This window comes from Paramisgurnus dabryanus, chromosome 7 (genome assembly GCF_030506205.2).
Source record: "Paramisgurnus dabryanus chromosome 7, PD_genome_1.1, whole genome shotgun sequence".
NCBI lineage: Eukaryota > Metazoa > Chordata > Actinopteri > Cypriniformes > Cobitidae > Paramisgurnus > Paramisgurnus dabryanus.
The window spans coordinates 35,661,760-35,682,934 of NC_133343.1; the positions used below are offsets into that span (position 1 = coordinate 35,661,760).

The window sequence follows — 21,175 nt, forward strand, 5'->3', positions numbered from 1 at the left end:
CCAATCCAGAGTATTGAAGAAAAGTTGATGATGTTTAATTGATTCAAGGTTAACAAATATGCCCGGTTAAATCCCTGCCCATAAGGCATGAAAGAAAAAAAAAGTGTGGCTTGACTCCTAGCAACACAGATTTCAGATCCAATCAGTGCAGGGTGTGATCTTTTAAGGAGGGGTTTATGCCCGCAGACCTTCTCGAGGGGGACTGGGGTAGGGAGTCGAATTCTTAGCATGCAGCCCACCAAGCATTTCAGTGCTTACTGCATCAGTAAACGGCTGGATATTAACCTCCCGGTTCAGAATCGGCGCACTGACCTCACATACACGGCGGAAGTCCGATTATGTATGACTGCGGCTCACCGACTTCACTAAATGTCACCGCGGCATAACTTTATAACATCTCACGCAAAGTCTTTGTCAACGAGCTCACTTGTAACTGCTGGCCTTTAGCGGACTGCCAAAAGCATGCCGCCCGAAGCAAAATCTATCGCTCAGTTGCAGCATAATAAATCATTTTTTTTCTTTATGCTAATTGCTATGCCAGGAGAAAATTTATCATTGTTACTTCACAGAACTTTCTTCAATAGCCAATAGTGATTAAATGCGGTGGCTCTATTCACTTGATTAAAAAATATGGTAGGGTAGATTTTATTGTGGAAGACGCCACTTAACAAAGCCTTTCTTTATACAGTAGATTAAAGATGGCACAGCTTGCTTTACATACTTATGAGTTCAGATCTGAATAAAAGAGAAAAATCGCACAAATGCTGACGTTAGGCTTGATTATTCATTTAAAAAAGAAGAATTTGACATTTGCCACGCACATTCAGGCTGATTCATAACGCCACATGGGAAATGAGAATGGCGTTAGACTGTTTGCACGGCTATATTAGTTCAAGGAAACGACTGCACGTTGAAATACAATGCAACCTTAACTGGATAGCATCCTTGAACAGTTTCGTCTCCAAGGGAAGATGTAATGTTTGTCTGAAAGCAGTGATTCAGAACCAAAGGCCACTCTCACGGCAGTCTGCTAAACCTTTTCGGTTCACTGTGGAATTTAAAGCGTGGCATCGCTCTCCCGAGTCTGAGTGTTTGCGTTTGTGTAATAACTGCAAACAGAGATTAACAATCGAGGCCTGCATGTATTTTCCATTAAGATTTAGCTTGTATACTTCGATTGTAAGGATTAGACAAGGTGTTTTCAAACAAGCGCAGTGTAATTATTTGTGTCTGATGATATCATGTTGCGAATCTCCAGCGTACCTGAGCTCGTGGCGGAAAACCGTTGTTGGTTCGAGACCTCTTTCTGAGAAAAATCTGAGCATTGTCATTGGCACAGTGAGGGTTTGTTTTCACAGTCATTCAGACAGACTACGGTGTAAATATAGCCTTGGAGGGACAGCGCTAATGCGTGAGTCAACAGGCACCCACAGATTGTCCCAAATTCCCGCTGACATTTTCAGTAATGACGAATATGATGGAGGATCCGTGAGACGTATTCGAGGTGTGAATCAAAGCTGATTCTGCATGTAACATCACTGCCTTTCATCCTTTTAGTAAGATGATGTGTGATTTTTGCATGCATTCTGAAAGAAATTACACGGGGTGGGGGGAACGTAAAAATATGGACTACATACAAGATTAGACTTGATTCAATTGGCCTTACTCAGTCAGTAATAAAGATATTGAGGTTAGGTTTTCACAGACTCTTCTTTATGTAATGTTGGGAGGATTTTATGTTGGAAACGGCAAATCACAAAAATGGATGGGTTTTATGACAAACTGGGCCACACAGTCATAATGCATTGCAGGTGTTCTTAGGTTGATTGTGATTCAGGTTGAGATTTCCGTATATATATATATATATATATATAAGTATATAAGCAGACATACTGGGACATATGCTTTATTCTTATTTATTTATTTATTTTGATAAGAGAAGTTACTGTTACCGTGGAAACGGGAATCATGTCAGAAAAGCTCTGCAGTGACTGCCCACCTTTAAGTAACATTGTGTTCTACTTATGTTTTTAAAAAAACATGCTTGGTTGTTTGAACCCATGGTTGGGTAAAATATGAACAAACCCAATTATTGGGTTTAAAGAGCACCTATTTTGTTGCTAAAAACAATGTTATTTTGTGTATTTGGTATAATTGTAAGCGTGGTTTATGGTTAAAAACACATTTTCCACATATCGTAAATTTTTGTTGCTCCAGTGTGTTTGTTGTAGTCCAAGAAAAGAGATTTAGATTGGAGACGATAACTCGCATCATCGTTTACTTTATGATTTGTACCTTTTTCATATCGTTTACATGTAAGGGAGAGTGGGGGAACAACCAAACGCTTTTTGGTTTTGGCTCAATCATTCAAAAAAATATTTGAGTTTGATTAATTATATTTTTACACAAGCAACACACACATCTCTGCTACAAATGAACATTTGAAGTTTGTTTCTAGTACTTACCATTCTTGGACAATTACACCAAAAGTGACAGATGTGCAAACGTTACAACTTACCCCATAGGTGGGGTTAACTGTAACAGGCAGGGGGCTAGTTGTAACACTTAAATTAAGTTTGCAGGCAAATATTTTAATACTATTTTGTCTATATACTTGAAGTGGATATTGTTTATATATCAATCTGTCTATAATAGACAGGTATCCACACTGTATTTATTAATCCAGCCCTTTTCTAACAATAGTTCAATTATAAATGAATACAAATATCTTAATATGTGAGAAAAAGCAGCACAATTAAATTATGACAATTTTTTTTATATGTGACCCAGTCTGTAAAACCATACTACAGTTTCAAAATCAAATTCTGAGATGATGAGCATTAAAGTCTGATTTTAGCCATTCATTTCATTATGATTTCAATTGTTGACGTGACCTTATTCAATCAATATTAAAGTTATGAACAAAAATAAATTGCACACACAATTTTTGATATGACGCACAGATTTATTTTGTTGGCAGCCAGCAATCATTTGTGTGTAGCTTATTTAAAACAACGGCAAGAATTGCGCTAATGTCCAATAATTTGCGGGAGATCTTTTGGCAGCGTGAAAAAAATACCGGAAAAACAAAATGCTCAACCTTGTGCAACAATGTAAACAGTCCGTGTTACATCTAACCCTGCGTTAGTGTTTGCCCGCGCACCCTTACTAATACACACTTACCCACCAAAGGAAAAGTTAAATCATGAATCGGATCATTGGTGCCCTTTAAAATAACCTTTGCTAGGTTGTTTAAACCTCAAACATGGACATTTTCTAGGTTAATTTAATCCAGCCGTTGACCTTGTATATTTTCTGAATCATATGTTGAAACAACCTAGTATTTTAATTTAACCTTCTAAGACCCGAGCTTTGGTTTGTCTTTTTTTCAGATTTCTTTCAGCTATTTGGGGTTAGAAAGAACCAATAAATATAATAACCAAATATTTTTCCGATGGCACGTTCTGTGCGAATTGAATGTTGCTGCGGGAAACGCGGCAGTTAAAAAATCTGAACTTTGGTGGATATTCGCGCCACGTTAACCAATCAGGAGCTTACTCTAGCAGTGACGTGATTACAGGGAGCAATCGGAGTCGCAGAAGCCCCTCCCATGACGCGATTTTCCACGTGAATGTCTCTAATGACTAGAAATTCACGCACAGGCTTCAGGCTCAAATAAAGTGAGTAAACTCAAAATATTCAAGCATCCAACTATCCGCGAATAGTGTGTTTTTGCCACCTCTACCGCGGTTTGTGTGAATGCACAGTTAGGGGCTAATCACACCAACCGCGCTTTAAACGCTTCGAAACGCAAGGCGCGACGCACTGCCTTTTCTAAAAAAGAGCATTGCGACGCAGCTTTTTATATTGCTTAGCAACCACCGAGTCAGCTGTCTTGTCAATCAAATATTGAAGTGTGCATAAACAGCGCGCAAACGCTCCCCGCCCATAGAATATCATTCAAAAATAGGCGCCTGCAACTGCCATATACGCTTTCGGTGTGACTGGCCCCTTAGGAGGTTAAAATAATGTAAAGTTAAACAATTTAGTTTATTTATAGGTAATTTTATATTATATCGCTATTCATAATCCAATCATGTCCGCATCAACACTTAAGCAGCATAGTTTGTTTTATTAAAATACTTTTTTTGTAAAGTCATGTCTATTTGGGCTTTCTCTGATATTCAAATACGTTAGTTTGTTTGCTACATGGTGTTAAAAATAATTATAATTATAAGGCGTCACTGTTGCACTTTTGTATAGGGTTTCAGTGGCAACAACAAAAAACGGCTTTTGTGGCACAAACTTAACTTCCGATCAACTTCAGCAAATAATCAATGAAAACAGAGCAGATTATTTCTGATAACAAGGGAACCGTTAAACAAACACAGACCGGATGTTAACCACGGGCCAGGCACGTAACCATGACCACACGCATGCTTCCGATGAAACCGTCTATTAATTTGTATCTAACATGTAAAATGTGTAAACTTTTATTACATTTTAGAGCCTTATTATTTTGTTTTACATGTACATTTACAATGCATTTGGCAGACACTTTTATACAGTTCATCAACTTATAGATCGAACCCATGACATTTGAGATGCTAATTCAATGCTGTTCCAACTGAACTACATGAAAATGTACTTTAAGCATACTCAATGGACACTAAATAACTAAATAATGCTTAATGATGCTAAAATTTACCTGTAATTAAAAATACAAGAGAATAGCATTACATATCCGGTATATTTGAAGTTGTACAATTTGTTATAAAGAGTAGAGAGGGGTTCAGTTTTGCACGTTGATCATGAATGAACTGTTTAAATGAGAAGACCGAGTCGACCCCTGCGCTTATCGAAGATCCAGCAGCCACAGATCTCAGAGAGAGCTACATCAATGCTGTGATTTTCCAGCCCTCACAAAAGCCCTGTGGTTACTGTCGGATTAAAAGGTTGGATATCTCCACATTCGGCTCTCCTCATCTCTGCCTCTTTCCTGTCCTCTCGCTCTCTGTCTTTCTCGGTTTTCGCCGCTCTGTTTTGCTTTTATCAGGGTCGAGCATGCAGGAAATTCTCCACCCGGTGAGCGGCTTGTGATTATGGATTGCACATGTCGAGATGGATCCTTGTGATATCGGAGGATGGGAGGACAAAGTTTAGCTTGTTGACAACTGTTTGCGGTAGCTACATGGTTTCACTGCTCTTGTGTACCGTATGGGGTGACAGTGGTTTCAAGTAGCTAGGCTTTTGACTATCAGTATGAAGTCTGGTCCAGTTGCAGTTTATTCCACCTGTGAGTTTCTTAGTATCGCAGCAGTGTTGGCCCATGTCTGACTATACAGGGAAACCTTTGTCAATTCAAAGTATAAACTAGTTTTTAATGATAATCGTATGTTTTAACTGTTCATACAAATGAATTCATAAAAATTAGCCAACTCAGAAAATAAGTTGGAATTTTACCAGGTGTCTAATTCGTATTAATTCGTACAACCACATCAGGACATTTTTGTATGATTTGTTTTTGTGCCTGTGACAGTGTGATTAGGGGTGTGGTGGCTTATAGTTTTTTATGATTATCGTTTGTTTTTGTACAATTCACTTTGTACCAATTCATACAAATTAGCCAACTCAGAAAATATGTACGAATTCTACCAGGTGGCTATTTCGTATTAATTCGTACAAACATTTGTATAATTTTGTATGATTTGCTTTTGCCTCTATGACTATGTGGTAAAGGGTGAGGGTTATTTATATTTTTTTATGATAATCATATGTTTTTATACGATTGACTTCGTACAAATTCTTACAAATTAGCCAACTCAGAAAATACGTACGAATTTTACAAGGTGGCTTATTTGTATTAATTTGTACGACAACATTCATACAATTTTGTATGATTTGCTTTTGTCCCGTAACATTGTGCTTGGGGTGGGATTGTTTATAGTTTTTTTATGATAATCGTATGTTTTTGTACGATTCACTTTGTATGAATCCATGCAAACTAGCCAACTCAAAAAATATGTACAGATTTTACCAGGTGGCAAATTCGTATTAATTCGTACAAACACATTTGTACAATTTTGGATGATTTGCTATTGCCCTTGTGACATTGTGGTAAGGAATGGGGTTATTTATAGTTTTTTTAATGATAATCGTATGCTTTTGTTCACTTCGTATGCATTCTTACAAATTAGCCAACACAGAAAATACGTATGAATTTTACCAGTTGGCTAATCCTTATTTATTTGTATGACCACATTCGTACAATTTTGTATGGTTTGCTTTTTCCCCTGTGGCATTGTGGTAAGGGGTAGGGTTATTTATAGTTTTTTTAATGATAATCATAATCGTAATCGTTTTTGTACGATTCACTTTGTACAAATTCATACAAATTAACCATATCAGAAAATACATTTGAATTTTACCAGTTAGCTAATTTGTATTAATTTGTGAAACAACATTCATACAATTTTGTATGATTTGCTTTTTCCCGTGACATTTTGGTTAAGGGTGGGGTTGTTTATAGTTTTTTATAACTTTGTATGTTTTTGTATGCTTCACTTTGTACAAATTCATACAAATTAGCCAACACAAAAAATACGTACAGATTTTACCAGGTGGCTAATTCTTATTAATTATAATTAATTTGTACAACCACATTTCGTACAATTTTCTATCTTTTGCCCCGCGACATTGTGGGCTGGGTTGGGGTTGTTTATAGTTTTTAATGATTATCGTATGTTTTTGTATGATTCACTTCCTACGTATTAATCAATTTAGCCAACTTAGAAAATACTTACGCATTTTACCAGGTGGCTAATTCATATTAATTTGTATGACCACATTCGTACAGTTTTGTATGGTTTGCTTTGGCCCCTTTGACAATTTAGTTAGGGCTGGGGTTGTTTATAGCTTTTTATGATAATTGAATGTTTTTATACGATTCACTTCGTAAGAATGCAAACCAATTAGCCAACTCAGAAAATGCGTACAAATTCACGTGAGATCAGGCTGGCATTCCCTGGGAATCGAACCTACAGCCTTGTTGCTAGGCACTATGCTCTACCAATTTACTGTAGCAACCAAGCGTGCCGCACAAGCCCTGAAAAGTGAAGCCAAAACGTCTCGATCGCCCCCCAGTGACTGGTCCCAGTATAGGTCATAAACCCTGCCTCCCCATGTTATTCAATGGGACTTGAGACCAACTAAAAAAATTAATTACACTTCAATTATCTTTTTTCCGAAGCTGGTTTCTGTCATTTACTGTATTTTTTATCACGCTGATGTAAATTCAAATGTTTGTTTTTAAAATAGGTTTGTGTTTAGTTAGTTATTTAATGATATAAAAACGGTGGTGTCACGTCATGATTGACAGCTGTGATATCGTGTGATATACGCATTCTACGAGAGCGAGGGCGGGGTTTTGACTTCGCGGCTTCCCTTCCTGCTCACTACTGCGCATGACTGGTCCCGAAATCGATATTGCGCAGACTCAAGACACAATATGTCAGCGCCATATCGGGACACTGGCGGCTTCACTTTTCACCAATGGAAGAGAGCGAACAGGCGTCGTCCACCTTTTTTTACAGTCTATAGCAACAGGAAACCCTTTCAATTTCAAAAGATACAAATGTTCTCCATTAGTTCTTCCAAACCAGTTTCCTGTCATCAGAGATCATCATTTTAGCCAAATTTACAGACCAAAAAGGCAGTGCCAGGGCAAGTTTGTCTGTCAATTAAAACAAATTCTCCTAGAATTTTCCAATTCACACAATTATATTATTACTACTAAATATACAATATATATTGCAGAAACACACATAAGTGTCTCTGGTTTGTATTTAAAAAGATTCAGTATGTAATGATGTCCTCGAGGGCAATTCTTAGGATTTCTAGTGCCAAGCCAGACTGCTAAAATTGAAAGAGAAACTTTGGTTCCCTCTGAAACCCTCAGGCTTGTATTGTTCATAGAGGATACGCAGAGGAGACATCATATGTCTTAAATGTTTTGCGTGTGAGCTTTGATCAAAAAGCAGGACTCATCTTTTATCTAGAAGAGATGTCTGATAAATGCAAAGGTGATGCAGATTTCATCTATTATCACCAGTTCTCCGAAGCAAAACTTTTTGGGGTGATGCAGCGTCGATGTTGAAGACTTATGGGCTTGTAACTGAAAGATTGCCAGTTCGATCTACACAAGGACTGAACTATAAATCATTAACATTGTGCTATTGGACGATAAGTGCACTGCAAGTCACTGCAGATAAACATAATAAATCACTTGTTACCCACTGGTGGGTTGGTTACCACTGTTTTTAGTTAGTTATATCTGTTCCTGTAGCTCAACTGCATTGAATTAGCAATTCAAAAGTCATGAGTTCGATCCTGAGGATCTGAAAAAATGATATATTGTATGTACAATTATTTTATAAACGTGTACAATTAAGGTTTTTATACAGTAGATGGGTCTGGATATTCTTGCATATTATTCTTGATCTGCTCATCTATGACAGCTACATCAAAATTACCTGGACCTCAGACAGAAAGCCTAAAGCTTTCCAAACATTATTACCTGAATTATTTCTGAAAGATCGGAAATAATTGCTCTTCTATGATTGCTCGGGGGATTTTGAAGTCCGAGATCCAAAACTAATGTATGCAACATCCAAAGCAGTTTTTCGCTCCTTTGAATCAATTATAACAGCTGAATATTTTAATTCCTTCGCCGGAAGTTAATGGATTGCTTTTATACAGTAAGTGCAAAAGTGCATTCGGCGACTGCCACTCCATTAGTAGCTTGCATGCGCTGACCGTTTCTGCTAACAGCTGGCATTGTGTGCGAATCAAAGGCGCTTTGTATCAAAGATTTTTTACTGTTCTCGAGGTTAAGGGTGCGGCACACTTCCACAAAACCTTCCGAGGGGAAAATCACTCGTCCGAAACCACAAACAAGAGACTTAAGTGAGACAAAAGGCTCTGGAGGTTTTTCTGGCAAATAGGGGGAGTCGGAGCCATTACTCCCAGGGTGAGCTGCGCCCGCAGTGTGAGGCGGTTAGTGTCTTTGCAGCCCACAGCGGCTGAAGGTGTTGCAGGTTTGGAGTATGGTACTTTGTCACGGCCCTCATCTCTGCCATCTCAAAGACGCCTTACCTAATTGGAAAAGATCCTTCAAAGGGGTGCCAAGCCTGGCGGTGTAATGCATGTGAAAATGTGCCAAGATTCGTCGCTGAGGAGTTTGTGCGTACCTCTGTACTGTAGGATTGTGTGTGCATGAATAAGACAAAAGGGATGCAAGTGTTCATCCACCAATAAGTGCGGTGATGCGTTTAAGTGGGTTTCTGTATGCAGAGCATCGAAAGCGCGTGGGCCGACCAGCCTCCCTCATTCTGAAAGCATCACAATGGCTCTTTTTCAACAACTGTTTTCCCCCAACAGTTGTGCTTGTGGCGAACGATTACACAAGCATAACCTTCCTCTTTAATTTAGGGTTTTCAAGATGCACGGGTCTGTCGAGGATGTTAAATTGCCTTTGGTTTGCTGTTTAAAGCAGGCCTGTAGAACTGGTGATTAGAAACCTTTGGAGAATACAACAGACATTTCTTTGGTAACAGCAGCATTTAGGACAAATTGCAGTGGCTTTGTTTCGATAAGAAAGGATTTGTAAATTTAGGAATGCAAAGGAATATGGATGGGTTCATCTTGGACAACCAGCCAAGAGTATTGAATGAATGGGCAACATAATGTGAAGCAACATAATAGCAAAAAGAAAAATACTGCACTAAGCAACATTAACTTAGCAACGATTGCTATTTTGGGTTTGGGCACTCGTGAATAGGGTGTACTTTGGTGTGCCATAATATTTTTTGGAAAAAGAGATCAGTCGATCTTTTATATTGTCAAATAACTTTTGATCCATATCAAAACATTACATTTATCAAATTAAATAAACGCAATAATAATACAGAGATGTACAGTGACTTACAGTGTGCTCCCTGGGAGTTGAACACATGACCTTTTATGTGCTAAGTTAACGCACTAACCAATTGAGTTTCAAGAAAACAACAATGCAATTTTTGTGATATATGGGGCAAGATTTACTAACAGCTTGCACCAACACAAACCATTATTTTGGCGTTAACTAATTACTGTCAGTATTTACTACAGACACGCAGTGGATAATTAGCACTGAAAATGTGTGGTCTAGTTATTTTTGTGACTGACCTTATTGCATATGCATTTCTAGAAGTTTCCCTTTCAGACACAACTTTATAGTATTTAAATGATTCATTTAACATGTCTGTGCATGTGTTAATACTGGTATTTGCGCCATTATGTAATGCCGAAAAAAGTGTGTTTAACATCATTTTGCGCTTGACATGGCTGCAATTGTTGCCGATAAGAGGAGGCATCACAGAGATCAGAGAGCGTGTGGTACAAAGCAGAGGATTTTTAAACAAATAACAGTTTATTTGGATTGCCAGAAGAACATATTATTCAAAAATATGCCAAGCCATGTTTTGTATTTGCTGGAGGAAATTAAAGAGATGTCACTAAAAGAATACCAATACTATGGCTTCGTTAAATGGGATTTCACACCCTGCATTTTTATCTGCGAATGTCAGTGGTGCTGAACTCAAGCTCATCAGGTGTTGGTAGATCACCCTCACCTGAGGATCATTCGCTCTGTTTATTTATGACCCTGGACTAATACGGTATATGTCGAACGTCACGTGACAAACCGGGTTTGATCGATTCCAGTTGCCGTTATGTGCTATCTAGGGCTGGGTATTGTTTAAAATCTTTCGATCCGGTGCCAATTTCGATACCTCCGTTTCGATGCCGGTTCCTAACGATACTTTTTTCGATACCATGTTTTAAAATCCATTGAAACATTAACAAAAATACACTAAACACACAACTTTTATTTTTCACCTTAATTAAAACAAATTCTGGTAACACTTCTCACTCAGGGTAACAATATTAAAAATGGTTGTGCTTTTTGGATAGGGGTGTGCCAGCAGACACACTTATCAGTTTTTTTTTATGAAAATAAAGAAACAAAAATAAAGAAATTAAGAATATAATTAACACTGCTTTATTTTTATGAAATGTAAAATGGTATTTAGCTTGGACTAACAGTATTTGTGGGTTCATTATAGCTGCAACTTTGACAAAAAGTTATAATATTTAAATGGGTGACTGAGTTTTACTGGGAAGATTTGTATGCATGTTTGTTTTTTATAAACAATACTCAACTTCATAATTATCAAAATATTAAATACATTTGGGATTTTTAAAATGAGTAGAAAATGCCTTCAATGGCATTTCATTCAAATTAGCAAACCAGTTAAATGGAATTTAGGTGGACTGCGAGTATTTTCAGAAATCCTCCCCGTCACGTGGTGGTGGACAGCCAATCGTGGCGATTTAGGTCCTTACACGCAAGTACAGGCTCACAGACACAGCCGCTTTTGGAATCGAAATTTGGCATCGAAAGATAAATCATTTTTCGATACTCAAAGTATCAAAGTTTTTCATTCGATTCCATAAAAGTATCGACGTTCGGTACCCAGCCCTAGTGCCATCGTAGCGTGTTATTGTTATTCGTAGAATTATTATTATTTGTGTTATGTTCTTTTTTATTTTTAACATCTAAATAACTGTGAGAAGAAAATGCCTTTGCCAAAAGCTATAAAGTAAAAAAAGTTAGTACATTTTCATTTACTTAGGTTAAGATGTTAAAGAGCATATCCACTGGACATCGGTTATTGTCTTCTTTGATAGCTCCACGTTAAAGGCGTCACATATGAAAACAGCACCATGTCAGCGTAGAGCATTTATAACCGGAAGCAATCTACAATGTTTAACAGGAATGCGTAAGTAAGTTCTTAGTCATTGCTTTGGTCATTATTGAGATTAGTTGTTGCGCCTGTGTTATTTCATTTGGCCTTTTTAGTAAATAACCCGCGGATATTACCACTCCCATCTGTGCGTTTTTGAAATTGCAATCTCACGATTATTTGCCCCGTTTAGTAAATCTGGCCCATAGTCTGTTAAAATATTAAATTCATTATAAAAACAAATTTTTTAATGATTTTGATTTTGCACTTGGTTAAAATCGATACTCCTGCCAAATATTAAAATGACCTAATGATGTACTCACCCTCAAGCAATCCGAGATAGACATGTCCATCATCTTTCAGATGAACACATTTGGAGTTATTTTAGTAAATGTCCTTGCTTGAGGGTGAGTAAATCATGGGGTAATTTTGATATTTGGCCGGAGTATCCCTTTTAAATTGTCATTTTTAGTGCATTTTAAGCTATATGACTTTTTATCGATATGTGTTCCTTGGGGATCAAACACATGACTAATGCTTTACGTGTTGAGCTACACATTACAGGAACACTGTATCTACAGTACACTCTTAGAAAAATAGCTCTCACTGGGACGGTACTCTTTAAAAAGCTCCTAATATGTACCATTTAATATACCAGTATGAACCTTTGAGGTACTAATATGCACTCTTTAGGTACAACGGTGTACTTTTTTAAAGAGTACCGCCCAAGTGACAGCTTTTGTGCGTTTATTTCTTTTAATTTTAAAACGTATTTTGAGCAGTCTTCTCTGAAAGTAGACTTTACTCAAAAAATACTTTTTGAAAAGTTTCATCTCTATTTTGTACCCAATTCAGGGAAAGTAGAGCTTTTGTCATTATTTGAATTACTGTAGAACTGTACTGTAAATGCTGGCAATAACGCAAGATGACAATGGCACAGGCATTATTCTGAAAAGTGTACCCTGCAATCTGCCAACCTGACATCTGACAGCATCTCCCCAGTTTGTTCTGGCAGGGTCATAATTGAAACAGCTCCTTTGCAATTAAGACCTTACAAAATAACCCAAGCTGAGCAACTCCAGCTCTAATGAATATACAGCTGTCTGGCATGATTATATGAGCGCTGAGAGATAATTAATCTTGCTTGCTGTCTCGCTGTCTATTATTCTATCTTCGCATGTTACCAGACCCCTTTCATTTATCCATGACATGAAGAGCAAGATACGGCTGAACATGTGAGATGACAACTCGTGGCATATTGCAGAGATTTGATGATTTTTTTTCCACTAAACTTTCTGGATAAATATAGAGTGTGCAAGCGGTCTGAAAATGCTAGGTTATTTTTAGGGGCGAGCACAGACGTTGGATTAAATTAACCCAGAAAATGTTTATATTTGACCCAACTATGGGTTAAGCAACTCAGCATTTGAGATTACAACACAACGGTTTTGGTTTATACCAAAATTGGTTGAAGTGATGCCAATGTATATTAAACCATACTTGGAATGTGACCTCTGCATTTAACCCATCCCGTGAATAATGAACACACACACGGAGTAGTGGGCATCTATCACTGCAGCGCCAGGGAAGCAACTGGGGGTCAGGGGCACCACAGTTGCAACCCAACAGTCGTGAGCCTTGAACCGGCAACTCTAACCTCTAGGCTACAACTGGTTGAAAATAACTCGGGGTGTTTGCAATTTATTTACATACTAAAATTTGTACTGTAAGTCATTTGTGCCTCCGTTTACTATTATTACTCTGCTTGATGGTGAGGTTGACCAATGATGGTGAAGTATTCTAATTAGCTGTACAGTGTTCATGATTAATATTCATGAACCAGGCAGCATCTGGCACACTGGATCAAAATATGCTTTTTATGTTCATAGTTTTCACAATATTTTGTGTGCAATTCATATTTATGAGAAAAATGCTAGAATGCTAGGAATGTTAGGATTTTAGGTCTCAAGTGGTAACCCACAAAAGCGTATCACAAACTTGTGAGTTAAGGATGATGAGGTTCATAATGTGCTACACACACGCGTGCACATACACACGCACGCACACACGCATGCACACACACACTGTTTAGATCATTCTCACATACCTACAAGTAACAGTTTTTTGAAACTGAGATTAAATGCCTTTCAGAGAATTTTATTTTTCACTGCCAATATCTTAAATGTTGACAGACAATAGAAGTAATACTTAAAGTAATTAGTCCATTTTCTTAAAAGAAAAATCCAGATAATTTACTCACCACCATGTCATCCAAAATGTTGATGTCTTTCTTTGTTCAGTCGAGAAGAAATTGTGTTTTTTGAGGAAAACATTGCAGGATTTTTCTCATTTTAATGGACTTTAATAGAGCCCAACATTTAATACTTACTTCAACACTTAACAGTTTTTTTCAACGGAGCTTCAAAGGACTCTAAACGATCCCAAACGAGGCATAAGGGTCTTATCTAGCGAAACGATTGTCAGTTTTGACTAGAAAAATAAAAAATATGCTCTTTTAAAGCACAACTTTTCGTCTAGGTCCTGTCCAGCGTGTCCTAACGTAAATGCGGAGTGACGTAGGGAGGTCACGTGTTACATATATAAAACGCACATTTGCGGACCATTGTAAACAATAAACTGACACAAAGACATTAATTAGTATCGGTTGACATACAACAACGTAGGAACGATCCTCTTTCAACACACTTGTTAACACTGGGGCGGAGTTTCGCGTTGGTCCTCTGTGACCTCTTGACGTCATGACGTATTGCGTGGGGTCACGCTGGCGCATCACGACCGGATCTAGACGAGAATTTGTGGTTTAAAAGAGCATATTTGTTATTTTTCTTGTCAAAAATGACAATCGTTTCGCTAGATAAGACCCTTATGCCTCGTTTGGGATCGTTTAGAGTCCTTTGAAACTCCGTTAAAAAAAACTGTTAAGTGTTGAGTTAAGTATTAAATGTTGGGCTCTATTAAAGTCCATTAAAATGAGAAAAATCCTGCAATGTTTTCCTCAAAAAACATAATTTCTTCTTGACTGAACAAAGAAAAACATCAACATTTTGGATTACATGGTGGTGAGTAAATTATCTGGATTTTTCTTTTAAGAAAATGGACCAATCCTTTAACTGAAAGTGAAGTAAAACATCAACAAGTAGCGTTTCCCTTATTTATATTCTTTGCCACTTTTAAGCTAATTTGAAAGTTTAATCAGTGTTCAGGAAATTGCTTTTGTGTGAAATAATACTTTTTGCTTTTGTTTGTCATCTGCATTAGCCTAATCTGTTTCTATATCTACTTTTAATTCAGATATTTTTTCTTTAGGCTTAAAATGTACCTTTTCTTTTTAGCTTTCTAGCAGCTTAAACCAAGCTTGACTGTAATGCATTCTTCTCTTCTTGTGAAATTACAACAACACTGCGTTGTTGAAAATGCATTTTTGCCTACAAAACCATATTTCACTTTGGGCATCACATGGCAAACTTTTTACAGTACAGTTTATATTATATCAGATTAATTTATATTATACACTACAAACATTATATCAAACACTAAATTGTATTAATATTTAACATTAACTGCACATACCCAATAATTTACACAATTTCAGTGTTGGGGGTAACGGATTACAAGTAACGCGCATTACGTAATAATATTACTTTTATGAAGTAACGAGTAAAGTAACACATTACTTTATAAATGTACACATTAACATTTGAGTTACTTTTTAAAAAAGTAATGTGAGTTACTTTTCAGTTTAATTAATTCAATTAAAAAATAAAATAAGGTACTGAATTAAACTGAACATGTTATCGTAGAATTACGCCTGAGCGGGAACAGTAGACAGCTTGATATTTTTGCAATCATAAAAAACACCTGCAAGGCCTGAAAGAGATCAAGCCTCAGCAAAGTAAGCAATTAGTTACTTTTTTGGGGAGTAACTTAATATTGTAATGCATTACTTTTTAAAAAGTAACTTTCCCCAACACTGCACAATTTAAAAAAATATATTTTTTTGCAGTCAGTTCGCAAACATGTGGTGAGGACAAACCATGTATTTTCATTGCAAGTAAACCTGTAATTTAGTTTAGTTGGGTAATTTTTATTACTGCTTTGGACGGTTTTGTTAATAGTTTGGGTTCATGAATTTACCCCAAATTCCTGATTGGTTTATGATCAAACAAAATGTAAACAGCAAAAGATTTAGACAATGTCTTCGATTTTAAAGGTTGAGACACCTGTTTATTTTCTCTTCTAAGTATGCATGTTTATATGGTAAGTAGCTCATAATTTATTTCATTTAGTAATGCTTCTTCACTATCAGAGTACACCTGCAGTGACTTTTTGGGTCACGAGCCGACAGTTGAGAAGCACTCGTGCCGTACTCTATTCTGAACAACCTTCGTGGTAAATTACAGAAACAGCTGTTTTGCTCAATTTCGCTCCAATTAAATTCTAAAGATGTACAAATAAGACACTTAAACCGAGCATATTTTATCTCAGAAAACCACATTTGTGTTTGACGTAGAGGTTAATTGCAGCTTGGGGGCAAAAATGGTTAAAGCTGTTTGTTTACATCAAATATTGAACTGTATTTACACCTACTACAAACTCACTGGTTTCATCATCAACAAGTATTGCTGTTTGCTGTGTTGGTACACGTTTCACTTTCTGGGTAGTCTTGATACCATTTTGGGGGTCAATGATGTAACGTGATTGAAAACTGTGCCTATGTTGACTGCCAAATCTGCATCACCCCCTTAATATGTACTAGGAAACTCCTGTATACACCAATGATTTTTGGAAATATTTATTTACATGTCTGTGTAAAATATAAATATTTGTTATAAGGGTGTAAAATAATATGTCAGGAGACTTGATTTTGTAATACATTGTAATAATTAAATATTTACTGTAAGTACTATAAAGACTTTGACCTACTAATTTAAATAATCTTTTCTTACTATTTTAGATTTCAATTATATCTTGTATCTTATATTTGTCTGTGTTGTCAACCCTATCTTTTGGCTACTTGTACATATTTTACAAGGTGGCTAATTGATTTTTTTTTATTTGTATGACCAGATTGGTAAATTTTTGTACAATTTACTTTTACCCGTTGTGACGTTGGGGTTAGGGGTAGGGTTACATTATTGTTTTTATGATAATCATACGTTTTTGCATGATTAACTTGATATGAATTCATACGATTTTGCCAACTCGTAAAATATATTGTTTCAAAAGCATGCATCAGGTTTATTTCAATGCACAGTGTATTTATGTTAATTTTATGCAATAAAATATTATATTTGCACCATTTTTATGAAAGTTAAGACTGAATAGATCTGAAAATGTAAAATGGTGTAACCCCCAATTGCGCCAAAAAATAAGAAATATTAAATATTATATCCACCTTGATGGCATGTAAGCATAATCATAAAAAATAAAATAAAATAATTAGTTATTTCTAAATGTACATTTTAAAACGTTTTTGTAATATTTGTCATGACATATGCTGAAAACAGCTCTGTTTTCTATATAATATTTGACAAATGATGTAAAAATGTACTGTATGTAAAAAAAATCATGACGACACTAAACTAGATGATTATTTTTTATTCCACATTTTTTATGAATATACTTATATTTTAATTAAAAAAACTACCTACACCAATTGACACAGACCGGTTACGCCACATTGACATTTTTGCAATTATCCCCCAAATATTCTTTTAAAATGAAATAAAACCAGAAATTTTAGACTTAAAAGAGAATGTATGCAATCATCTGAAAATTTATTTTTGAAATTTTAACCCTTTTACAATTAATTTATCCATAGAGACACAAAATCATGTCACGTCATGTACAAATTCTCGTGAGCTCAGGCTGGTGTTTTACCTTTTTATATAAAGTGGCTTTCAAGCAATGCAATATTGTACAAAAGTGCTACAGTACATAAATAAAATTGAATACGTTTTTTAATTGATGGTCATGCCATCTTTCCCATTGTCCATTAGATCAAGAGAGGATCGGAAAAGACTCTGCTTACGAACAGGAGGGCAAAGTGATGTTTGTGATTGATGCCGTGTACGCGATGGCCCACGCCCTCCATAACATGCACAAAGACCTCTGCCCTGGCAAGGTGGGACTCTGTTCAAAAATGGACCCTGTGGACGGAACCCTACTGCTGAAGTACATCCGCAACGTCAAGATAGCAGGTAAACCATTTACCTTCTGATTTAAAGCTTTGTGGTTTGTCCTTTACAAGAGCTACCAGCAAACAGCTTTTTATGGGTGCTTAAGAAAAGGGATTTTTGCATAATTAGCCTTCTGACGATGAATTTAGGTTTCGTCATTACGGCATAACAATTTAACAAACAAGACTCACCGGAGGCACTTTGGAAAGTTGTCCAAAATCCTATTTTATAGCCCCGCCCCGGCCATAAATTGTCGACAGAGGGTTTTACAAAGATTAACCGCAGAAATGGATTAGAGAAACAACTAAAAGCCTCTGAGGAGCTAAAGCCTAGTTCCAAGAAAAGTATGTAGATGTGTGCTTAGGTTTCCTCCTGAGCCACGTATGCTTAATTAAAGTAGTTTGCATTGGGCTCATAACACCCTTCGGAGATGTTCTTTGTGAACTATCAATGGCTTCATGACTAATTAATTCACATTTACTCAGAGGATGTGGATGATGTGGCCCTCTGTCCTCTAGTGGAAGAGGCTTATGTGACTTTAGGAAATATGGAAAATTGATCAGTCACATTGTTCTGTCATTTATTTGATCAAATGCTTCTCTTCTGTACCAATTCAACTGACCATGAATCTCAGTTTATGTAGGTTTTCTAGCGGCCAGCATACAGGACTAATTGAATTAATGAAGGACCTGGTGATTAGTAGCAGCTGAATGTTGGTTTTTAATGTAAAGTGTTTGATGGGAGTCTTCGGGGACTTATGTTTTAATGAATTATATTAAGTGCTGAACACAGTACCAGAACTCGGCACTGATCTGGAAATTTGAGCATGGTTTAGACCAGTGCTTCCCAATCCTGGTCCTCGAGGCCCCCCTGACAGAAAGTTTTAGATGTCTCCTTATTTAAAACACCTGATTCAACTTATCAGCTTACTTTTAAATATGGTAAACATGTCTCCGTAACAAGCTTATGAGTTAAATCAGGTGTGTTAACTCTTTCACCGCCAGCGTTTTTAAAAAAAGTTGCCAGCCAGCGCCAGCGTTTTTCATGATTTTCACAAAAGTTTAATGTCTTCCAGAAAATGTTCTTCTTCAAATATATAAACATACAAAATACCAAATGAAAGAACAGACCCTCTGCTTTCAAACAAAAAAAAACTGTTTCATCCTACCTTCAGTAGTTCTTTTGTGATCAGCTTTTGAATATGGGTAGGTTTCTGCAAAAACACCACATTTTGAGCAAAAAGCAGAGATAATTTCATTTTTGTGACGGACTTTTCATAGAGATCTCGTCAATGGCGGGGAAAGAGTTAAAAAAGGAGACATCTTAAACTGTTTTGGAGGGGGGCATCAAGGACCAGGATTGGGAAGCACTGGTTTAGACCATTAGGTATGGTGCATATTGTAGAGTATTTATTAGAGATTCACCGATATATTACACTGTAAAAAATAAGTTGACTTTTCTCAACTATATTTTATAAGTTGTGACAGCTCATTTCTGTTGACATGACTTGTAAATCTGAGTTGATTTAACCAAAAATTTTAAGGCAGCAAAGTATTTTTTACAGTGTAGCCAATGATTGGGATTTGGCCGATAAAAGCAATATTTCAGCTATCGACTGATAGTTTAAAAACAGCCGATTGTCATGGCATATCCTGTCAATCAATAGAGAACATGACAATGCAATGAATTTGAGCTCTGTGTATAGAAAATATAAAGAAACATCACTATTTTAAACCTTATGGCCTGTTGAATGCTTTATTCTGATTGGTTGAGAAATTTTCCTGTTGATTATTTTTTGGTAAAACGCACACCTTACCTGTCAAATGTCTTAAAATAACCACCGGAGCAATGTTTGTGGTAACCATGGTAAAAGCGGAATAATTGACTCCGGGCTGTTGAATTATTCAAAAATAATGCACTCCGATGGCCGGTCATCAATTTTTCCGCTTATACAACGTTTACCATTCATATTAATCTTCAGAATTTTGTTAATTTACTTAATTTAACCACCATATCAGTATCGGTATCAGTCTGAATAATCGGCTATCGGTGGAAAATTTCATATCGGTGCATCTCTAGTATTTATGTAAGGAATAATAGACAGCAGGCTGTTGAGTTATTTAAAAATAATGCACATACAAGGTGGTAATGGGGCACAACCTGTTACTTGTGTCTCTATCTTTGTTGTTTTGTAATTTAAAACAAGTTTTTTTAAATTACACAGCGGGTTTGCGTTTTTTTTTTATTCAAAGGACCGGAGTCAATTATTCTGCTTATACCATGGTTACCACAGACATTGCTCTGGTGATTAATTTAAGACATTTGACAAGTTAGATGTGCGTTTTAAAGCAAAATAAACCAAACCAGTGGAACATTTGATCTCAACCAATCAGAATAAAGCATTTAACAAGCCACAGTATAAATTTAAAGTCGCCATGAAACGGAAGTAGCGATTGTCTTACGTTTCCCGTGGTGACGTATATCCGAGTGAAACAAGCTTCAGAAATGAAATAAGCCAGGGCGGGACTTGAATTCGTCTATTGAATACTGATTGGATCATTTGAATCAGTTTTCTTTATAGATTTTATGTTTTTATTGTATATGTTATGTCGTATTTTCTTGTATGAGCCAATTCACCAAAATGAATTCCAGGCGATGTGGGTCGCCCGGCAAATAAAATAAAGACTTGAAGTTGGGTTGTGTTGCTAATTGCTAATCGCTGCAATCTTTTTCCGGACCCCACCCACCTGCCATACCATATGACTGGAAGTAAAGAGAAATCGTTTTGAGGAGGGGAGGAGATTTGCATTTTTGATTAAAGATTATGAGGGCACATTTATTTTCTAAAAAATATTGAAGCTCACAGATAAGTGTTTTTTTTTTTTAAATCCACAATATTCCAAAACAAATGACAGTTTTTCATTTTAATTTCATTGCGGTATAATACTGTATAGAGGCTATATCTTGTTTAAAGCTGCAATATGTAAGTTTGTCTCTATATCGCCAACTCTGTTTAAAACATAAAATTACAGGTATGTACTTATTTTTATGTTTATGAGAAAAGCAACTGACATTTCCTGCAAAATCTGACCTGACAGCTTACTTTATAAATCATTATTAAAGGCTTACTGT

The 21,175-nt window shown here is 36.4% G+C and overlaps 1 protein-coding gene across 2 annotated transcripts in view; it reads left to right on the forward strand.

Annotated features, from left to right (window-relative positions):
• The window catches only part of grm4 (glutamate receptor, metabotropic 4), a 233,237-nt gene that overhangs the window by 162,195 nt on the left and 49,867 nt on the right, over positions 1-21,175 (forward strand). For both annotated transcript variants that reach the window (XM_065279718.2, XM_065279719.2), the window contains exon 7: positions 17,864-18,064. In XM_065279718.2, the coding sequence (XP_065135790.2) occupies positions 17,864-18,064 (201 nt within the window). The remainder of the gene's footprint in view (positions 1-17,863; positions 18,065-21,175) is intronic.